General features: G+C 38.9%; 1 protein-coding gene across 1 annotated transcript in view; it reads right to left on the bottom strand.

Annotated features, from left to right (window-relative positions):
• Positions 1-1,708: 1,708 nt before the first annotated feature.
• LOC118407044 (allene oxide synthase-lipoxygenase protein-like) overlaps positions 1,709-8,928 on the bottom strand; it is a 15,615-nt gene continuing 8,395 nt past the window's right edge. The window contains exons 6-16 of the mRNA XM_035807461.1: positions 8,773-8,908; positions 7,748-7,846; positions 6,983-7,079; positions 6,263-6,380; positions 5,695-5,787; positions 4,955-5,015; positions 4,528-4,642; positions 3,757-3,845; positions 2,869-3,042; positions 2,270-2,433; positions 1,709-1,826 (exon numbers count right to left, since the gene is read on the bottom strand). Coding sequence (XP_035663354.1) covers positions 1,709-1,826; positions 2,270-2,433; positions 2,869-3,042; positions 3,757-3,845; positions 4,528-4,642; positions 4,955-5,015; positions 5,695-5,787; positions 6,263-6,380; positions 6,983-7,079; positions 7,748-7,846; positions 8,773-8,908 — 1,264 coding nt within the window. The remainder of the gene's footprint in view (positions 1,827-2,269; positions 2,434-2,868; positions 3,043-3,756; positions 3,846-4,527; positions 4,643-4,954; positions 5,016-5,694; positions 5,788-6,262; positions 6,381-6,982; positions 7,080-7,747; positions 7,847-8,772; positions 8,909-8,928) is intronic.

The following is an 8,928-nucleotide window of genomic DNA, read 5'->3' as shown; positions in this document are numbered from 1 at the left end:
TAGATTTAGATATATCCCTGCGCACTGTAAAATTCTGGACACACTTAACACAACTAGACTCCGATACACACCGCTGCAAAGTTGATGCTCTCCGATTACAACATGCATCTCTGACACATAGTCGTCGACGGACATTATTACAGCGAGTTAAGGAGATCTTCGATCACTGTGGCTACTCATACTTATTATATGGTGATAGCACTAACTATGATCCTCAACATATATGCAATCTATTAAGGACAAGGTTTTCAGATATGTATATTCAAACTTTCTTCCATAATCTGTCTGCCGATACTGGCAAGCTTAGATTTTACAGAAAATTTAAAACCGAATATTGTATAGAGAAATATCTCGAACTTTGTGACTTTGAGCAGCGTTCAGCTACCAGTAAGATTAGAATTAGTGCCCACCCCCTGGAAATAGAAAAGGGGAGATATATGAAGCTACCTGTGTCCGAGAGGATTTGTAAATATTGCCCCTCAAATGCTGTGGAAGACGAGAGTCATTTTATCACTAATTGTTCTTTTTATGATGATATAAGAAACCAACTATTTATGAGTGTATCCAAAATACACGCTTACTTTCCAACTATTCCTGACAATGAAAAATCAATCCTACTATTAAAATCAAAGAACCCACACATTATAAAAGAAGTGGGTAAATTCGTCTTCCACTGCCTTAAGAGAAGAAGTCTAACCCAACAAAACCAGTATAATGTACACTAGCATAGCATAGTCATATAATGTAGTTCCTAGCACCTTTGTATCTTTCCTTATTTTACATGTTGTTTGTACCTGCAATTAGCCCTCGGGCAAGAACTTGCAATAAACATATATAATATATATTAAACATTTGACCATCACCACGTTGTAGTTTCAATGCCACACTAACACAACCTGACCGTAAAGCTGGTATATATTTGGAAGTATTCTATTAATAATACGCTAATCTATGAATGTGTCCCAAGAAAGAAAACAATTAGAATTGTATAATTGACTATACATTGTAATTTTCCTTATACCCTTTACCCACCACGCTTCCCTGATGATATCAACGTCATCTTTCTATCATTTAAAGTGTTAACTCAAATTCTACATTTAGATTGACCGACAACAAACATCACCGATTGAAAATGAATAAAAATATTATTATATTTCTACACTAAAGCATCGTATCAAGTTAATCTAGGCGACCTAGTTACAAGGGTTTATCACATATATAGACCATGTTAATCAGACTGTGCAAAGGACACACTCACGCGCATTACTTTTATTTCGTATCCGAAAAGAGGATTTTTGACCTTGCTGTAAATTTTACAAAGAAGCCGCCAAAGATGGCAAACACATGGTATTATTGAAAAACTGAAAATGGATACATGTACTAATGTGGAAAAATACCAGTTAATTCAAAGGTCAAAAGTATATGAAAAAGAACTTTATGCTAAGACTTAAAAATAATATATATACCATACTCATGTATGTCAAGTCGTTTGTTAAGCCTTTAGATTCTAAAATAAAGACAACTCTCTTGCCAACTTCCGCATACACGCTCGAAATATTATTAAGTTCTGAGAAGATGTATTTTATACAATCAAATGAACATGGCCGCACCATACCTTTGCCTTTAAACAAATGCTCAAGTCTACCCCACACGAAGATACCAAACGTATGTTTTGAATACAGCAAATTATCCAGCTTTGCTAAGACGTCTAGATACTGATGGCGTTGGGGATGTTTTGGGGGTCCAGATAATCGTACGGCTGGAAACGGTGCTTCCTGTTTTTATACTTGATGATGCTTGAGATGCAGGCCAGCTCTTGTTGAAACCTGAAAAGATAACATGCTCTTTAATTTTGTAAAAGGCACAACCAAATCTATTAAAATTGCGTGCGTTCAAGGATAGAAGATATGCCCTCATCCTTACACCACAAGCTATATGCCACCAAAAAATCAAGACCATAGCATGTTCAGGTCTTAAGATACAAAAATCGAATTTCTGCTGCAGTACCAAGGTAACACACCAGAGGCCCCAAAATCGACCTTAATCTTTGTCTTCCAAACACCTACTCACATACCAAATATCATTACAATCCATCCAGAGGTTATTAAGTTATGCTGACCACAAATTTCTATACGCATAGACAGACGTCGACGGACACACAGACAGGCACACACAGACACACACACAGACACACCAAAAACTATACCTCCATGTTTCATAGAGGTAACAAAGGTATGTTAAATAATGTAATAAAGAAAAGATGACTTGCTTTAAGATGACTTGGTCGACTTCATCTCCCCGGAGGTACTCAACCTCAAAGTCTCCCAGAGGCTGTGTCGCACGTTCGCTCATGACACTCACGACACCGTTTAGTACAACGGCCTGTTCCTTGGACGGAAGTGCATCTAGTACATCCTGCTCCGTCATTGGATCCTGATATTTAGATTAATCAGGAAAATATAATTTTGAATAGAAAGCAACTTTACTATACCGTTAAAACTGTAAATAAACAGTAAACATACAGCACATACAAACTGAAATGTTATAAACTTGTATTCTCCCTGAGGTCAGAGATGCAATTAACAACATCAGTTTGCATATCAAATAGTTACGAAAGACGCAAATTTTACCTACAAAAGGCTACTAAGCCTCCGTTGCAGTCTTCGAATGGAGCTGTGTTTTTTTTTTTGGGGGGGGGGGGGGGCTTAGGGATTTTGCCGCGTGTACGGGGCAAATACTCGCTATCACGACAAACTTCCTTCCACAACAAACTCCCAACAAAACTCCCAACAAAAACAAAAAAAAGCCCCGTTCGAAGAATGCAACGGAGGCTAAGACAAATATAGTGTGGAATAAATGCTATAAAACCTTAGTTTTAGGTGGGTCCTTGAACAGCATGAGTGGCATGTTGGGTACGAAGCCGAACTGGTCAAGGTTCCCAAAGTTGACAGCTGCGTGCTGGACACTACTGATGAAGACGATACAGGTCAGGGTCTGGATCAGCTCATCAAGGGTCGAGAACTTCCCGTTTCCAGGAATGCCCTAAAAAGGGAAAATGGCCAATAAGGACATGTTGAGAATATCAGTTCAGTTCAGTATATAGAATATACAAGGGGAATATACGAAGACACATAGTGATTTATAGCTTTGTTATTGCAGCGCATTATGAACCGGCCGATATCTCCCTTAAGCTAAGGACACATCCCGCCGTACGTGCAATTTGTCCGTACGTTTTTTTGGAGGCCACTTCCGCCACGTATTTATGAAAACCTTCAGGCTGTACAGGTCAGGCGCGTCGCCCGTACTGGCACGTACGGGGGCGAATCCGCAGCCCGATGGCACACAAAGTTTTGCCGCACGTAAAGTGCTGCGGCGTGTCTGCGTGCTCCTAAGTCCTTCGGATTCCCTAAAGTTCGTTCGGAGGCGGTACTTACCACTTACGGATCCCAAAAAGATTTTGCCTACGTTTTGGCACGTAGACAGCACATATTTGCACGTGCGGCAGGTTGTGCCCTTAGCTTGAGTAAGGCGACAAACAGTGACCCATACGCTGATTGACTTACCACCCGAAGAAACTATTCACGGATATTGTTCTAAATAACACTAGTAACATTTTTTTCAGTATCAGCATACTTTCTGGGGACAATGTTTAAATATTTACCTGTAATCCAGACAAACATTCTCCATGGCAGTTTCATGGAACAATTGTTGTTCCCAGAAGGTTATTAAATTGATGTGAACTTTCGACTATCAAACCTTAATCGCGGTTTTCCCATCCTCGGTAGAAACAAGAGCCTTCGCAAATTCCTGGATCTCGTAGTCCCCGTGCAGCTTTGTGGCATCGTCTGGAAAATAGCATTTACGTTAGTTGTGCTATTTTCAACTGTAGCTATATTACTATACATTGAAATAACAACGCTGATTATGTCTTAGTTTGCAAATTAGTGACCTTAGCTTGCTCCGAAAACCGAATCCCAACCATCTTCCAACCAGAACACGACAACTCTCAACAGAACTCTGAACTCTCAGAACAATCAGAACTCTCAACAGATCACGGATTGCTTTTTAATGTTTCCCAATCGCACAGAAGCATAATTGATAATGCTTTTAAAATGTTTAACAGAATGACTGTCTATTTTGTAGTGCTTTAACAATGCAGAACTTTAACGCATGTCATAAAGTATGTTTGCTTTTGCAGGCATGTTCTCAAACCTTCAGCAATACATTAGATATGGATGTTGCTCATATTAGACTAATATATCAAAATTGGAAAATACTTAGTAAATTTCTAAAATAAAGGTAGCCTTGTTTGTAATTGAATGAATTCCGCACTTGCACTCTGTTTCTTCTTGGATACAAAGTTAAAGCAATGACAATGTTGATGACAGTGTCGTTATCTATGGTCTCTAAATTGTTGAAATATGTTGAAAATATAGGCATCTTGATGTTTTGGCCCATCATTGTCTGAATATGAGGGTTATTCTTAATTTAAAATTATGGAGAGAAAGCTGCGTTTTTAGGACCTACCAGAGTTGCCATAGAATATCTTAACTATTCCTGTGACGTATTCTTTAATGGCGTTGTATGTTGGCATCGCGTCGTCCCTGTAGTAGTACTTTGGAAGGGCCTCCACATCATCTACCTGATTTAGGATGGGAAAATATAAGTATGCAACAAAACGTTATTAAAAGAATAGTAGTGTTTATGATAAATGTGTATTGACTAAGTCACAGAAGAAATTTTGAATCGAAAATGACACTCCTGTGGAACCAGCAGACCCCGCTGTTGGTGTTTCGGAGATAGTTGCTGCCAAACTGGCATGGAATAATTTCAACAATTTTGTTTTCATTTTCAAATCTGATTTCATTTTTTTTCTAGTATATGTAACAAACGTGCCTTCCATAGAAGTAAATTATATCCGTGCAGAAGACTTGTTTCAATTAGCAGTACTCACGCCTCGGTTCTTTAAGTCCTCGGGAAGAGTTCCGTCCACGTCCATCCGCCATGTCTGTAGCCTGGTGGGGAATAAGGTTTTAGTGTTTATAAGGTCACACTGACTTAATTTTATGGATGCCATCTGCACGCGCATTGGTTTTCGCTTGTTCTACAAAAAAAGTGACCCCATGTTACATAATAGCATCCCTAGTCCATCAGAATTTAATGCTTGCCAGAGGATCTGTTCTTCATGGTAAGGGGGCACATGGTCAGGGCATGTGGCCACAGCGCCCATGTTTCTCCTCTGGCAATATAAACATTTTTTAACTGGCGACGATTGTCTCTTAAGTCTTCCTGGAAGTGAAAATAAAACAAACCAAGCCTGTGAAAGAATGGTCTGGATGTTAAGTCCTGTATTGTAGAAGCATTTTTTGCTGGATTTTTTTCGCCCGCGCGCATTAGTTTGGGGGTCTCCAGAGGATGTGATCCATAAAACTAAATCGTTGTCTCAAAAATTATTTTGGTTCACTTGCTAGTTAGTGCCTGAGGGCCAATCTGTGCATCAGGACACAGTATTTCCATGTAGAGAAGTATACAAACTGTACCAGTCTAAAATGGTGGTAAGCAAATGTTGTAATAAGTCCTGTCTTTCAATCTAGTTTAGTAAGCATTTTACGTAGCTTTAACATGTTTGTAGTAAGATGATAGCATCGACAGTAAATATATGATTATTTGGAGCTTGGAGAAAACTTTTGTCACCTGTTTTTGATAAGCTTCAATGTACCGTTCGGGCCGGTCATGGTGGTTCGGGTAAAAATCCCACCCTCGTTGATGAGATTTTCCCTTCCATGTCTGAAACAAATATAGAAAAGTATTAGTGTGTCAAAATATATAGCAAGCTACTTAAGTAACTGGATATGACTCTAATCGCAGTTAGACGTTTCAGGTAGCATCCACTCCTTTTCTTTAGTAACATTGAGCAGGTAAGGGGAAGAGCAGGTTTTACATATAAACATTTTGGAATTTCAGACTGAAGACAACCCTTCAGTAACCCATCACGCCCCACCCTGTCTGATCACGGCCCCAAACATGACACGGGTATTTTCAACATCATGTACAGGCAGAATTTTCTAATTCAGCAGAAATAAGTAGAACATGTATAGATTCTAAATTTTCTTGACTCAAAAATCTGATCGAGATTTTTAAGGTCCCTGCCAGCGCTAACGGTCGATTAAAAAAGACTATCATTGTCAAGGTCTTACTATTGTCGGTCGGATTGCCGGAAACACATGTTCAAGATTTCTTTCTATGCCTAATAATAGCTTACGAGTTGATGGCGAATAGGTTGTAAAAGTGCGGCTCCAAAAGTCGCTGGACTGGGTGCGATCGGGAAAGTGTGGTCTTTGCTGCTAGAGCGCAAGCCTCCGCCACGAGGTGGGTAAAACCTGTGTAGGAGGAAAGAAAAGGCTAGTTGTAAGGGGGCATAGGATCCTAAGCTTTTAATAAGTTGTATTTAATCAATATCTACTGTAAAATAAAACATAGCCAGATCAAAACAGGCGGTAAACTAGGGCCTACGTCACATTTCAAAATCGGGACCCGGCCGGAAAGCTTTCGGGAACTATGATACTGCATAAAAGACACCAAACTACACAAAACGTAAAGAGAATAGTCATGAACATTATTATTTTGAAGTTTTTTTAGGTATACATTTCTATTTTCTGTTTCCGGGCCCCGGTTTGGAAATGTGACGTTAGCCTAAGCCAGTCAACCCAGTGGTACACACGGGGAGTCTCAAGCTTAAGTTGTTATCTACATCGATCTGCAAAGTCAAGTAAAATACATATTCTTCCCCCGTACAATCCCTCAGTTATAACAGAGCCTAAACTTGGGTCATTGTTTTCCCCCTGATATTAGGGTATTTGTAATAATGTTGATAATAATATAACTAGGATGCGGATACAGATATTCAACCGAACTATTCCATTGGACCTAATAGTTTCAAGACATTTGGCAAAATGTCGGTTTAAAAAGACATAGATACTACCGAGGTGAGGTACAGCCTGGTGGTAGTTTCCATCGGCGCAGTTGAACCACATCTTGGCATACAGCCAGGTGTAGGCAGGGTCGCTTGGCAGGAAAACCTACGTATGGACATGACATTGAATTCATGAAGTGTTGAAATCGTGGGAAACTACCAACTCACTTAAACGAATATCAATGTGACTGTATGACTTCTGTTATTTATTCATTATTAGCATTCAGAGTTCATTGCAAATTTAAAAAAAGTCGTTTCTGGTTTAAAAGTTTTGATTTTTGGGTACTTTATGTGCTTTACTTTGACTTTGTCATGCCACACTGTGTGTACAGTTGTTTTTGTATGAATATGAAAATATCAAAAATAGGATTCGAAACCTGCGCCCATCGACGCCAATCTAAATCGATCTTTCGGTTTTCAATCATTTTTTCCTGAAATATTCCCGAATCGCAAATGGGTGAAAATCGCGCAAGACTCCGTTTATCACTGCAAATCTCTTTTTGATTGATTTGTAATCATTGTTCATTTAAAGCCATATTGCCGCTTTAAAGAACCGACATAAACGGACACTTTATGCAAAGAGACGGGGATGACAAGGAAATGTGCGAATCAAATCCCAAATCAAGACTGAAATATACAGCTTCAATCATAAAATGCTATAAAGACACACATTGAATCAAACTTCGCATAGTAACCTATTTTAAATCTTGCAAGGTAAGGGAGGATTCAGTTTTGTTATCAGATTTAGAGTCGGATCGGAAGCTAGGCACTTACCGGGTGGTGCTGCTCTTCATCGTTAGGGTACAGTTGAATGGCTACAGGTACCAGGTCTTTCTTGTTGTTGACATAGAACAGACCGTATGGTGCACACATCTATCAAGGGATTCAGGATAAAGGGAATTAGTTCAATTATAATAATAATAATAATTGGCAAATGTAACTACTATTTATGGAATTGAATTGTTTTCTTCAATGTCTCATTCCTATATTACTCCAGGTAAAAAAGAGTCTGGCCAAAAATGATTGGGTATGAAAAGCGTGTTTAAGGTGAATCAAATTCCCTCTGTTCGATCCGAACTGAATTGAAAATAGTTTGAGATGGATCCTTGTATATTTTGGGCCTGACCGTGTATAAACGTTTTCGATCATAGAATAATACAAAGTATGTGCAAAATTGCAAAAAGTGAAGGAAATATTGAAAAAGCGGCTACTTATGTATTAGAGTTAAATGTCACACCTAAAGCCAAAGAAGAACTGTGACACAATTGTTTTCTTCAATGTCTCATTCTTATATTACTCCAGGTAAAAAAGAGTCTGGCCAAAAAATGATTGGGTATGAAAAGCGTGTTTAAGTTGAATCAAATTCCCTCTGTTCGATCCGAACTGAATTGAAAATAGTTTGAAATGGATCCTTGTATATTTTGGGCCTGACCGGGTATAAACGTTTTCGATCATAGAATAATACAAAGTATGTGCAAAATTGCAAAAAGTGAAGGAAATATTGAAAAAGCGGCTACTTATGTATTAGAGTTAAATGTCACACCTAAAGCCAAAGAAGAACTGAGACAAAAGAAAGAGAGAAATATGTTTTGCTTGGTACGCCATACGTTGCGTGTTCAGTCATTTGCTCCACATTTCTACCTACTTAAATATCAAAATAAAGGCATTTCTTGCCAACCTTTTTTCTTTGCACACTCACATCAGTTGTGAGACTCTACGATAATACCATCGAATGATCTAATCAAAACTTATTCGGCAAAACGTACGACAACAGTGTGTATATTTCCGTTTCAACTTACAGGCCTGTCCTGGTTCATGAACGCAGCAATACTCATGACCGTGTGATCCACGATGTACAGACGCTTTGTTTCCAGCGCCTTTTCAAGCGTGAGGGCTTTCCAGTTGTGGTTCCAACATGTCGGCCGTAACTCCAAACTGGAAATATATCGACATAA

The sequence above is a fragment of the Branchiostoma floridae genome, chromosome 19 (assembly GCF_000003815.2).
Source record: "Branchiostoma floridae strain S238N-H82 chromosome 19, Bfl_VNyyK, whole genome shotgun sequence".
NCBI lineage: Eukaryota > Metazoa > Chordata > Leptocardii > Amphioxiformes > Branchiostomatidae > Branchiostoma > Branchiostoma floridae.
This window is presented reverse-complemented; position numbering and strand designations above follow the sequence as displayed.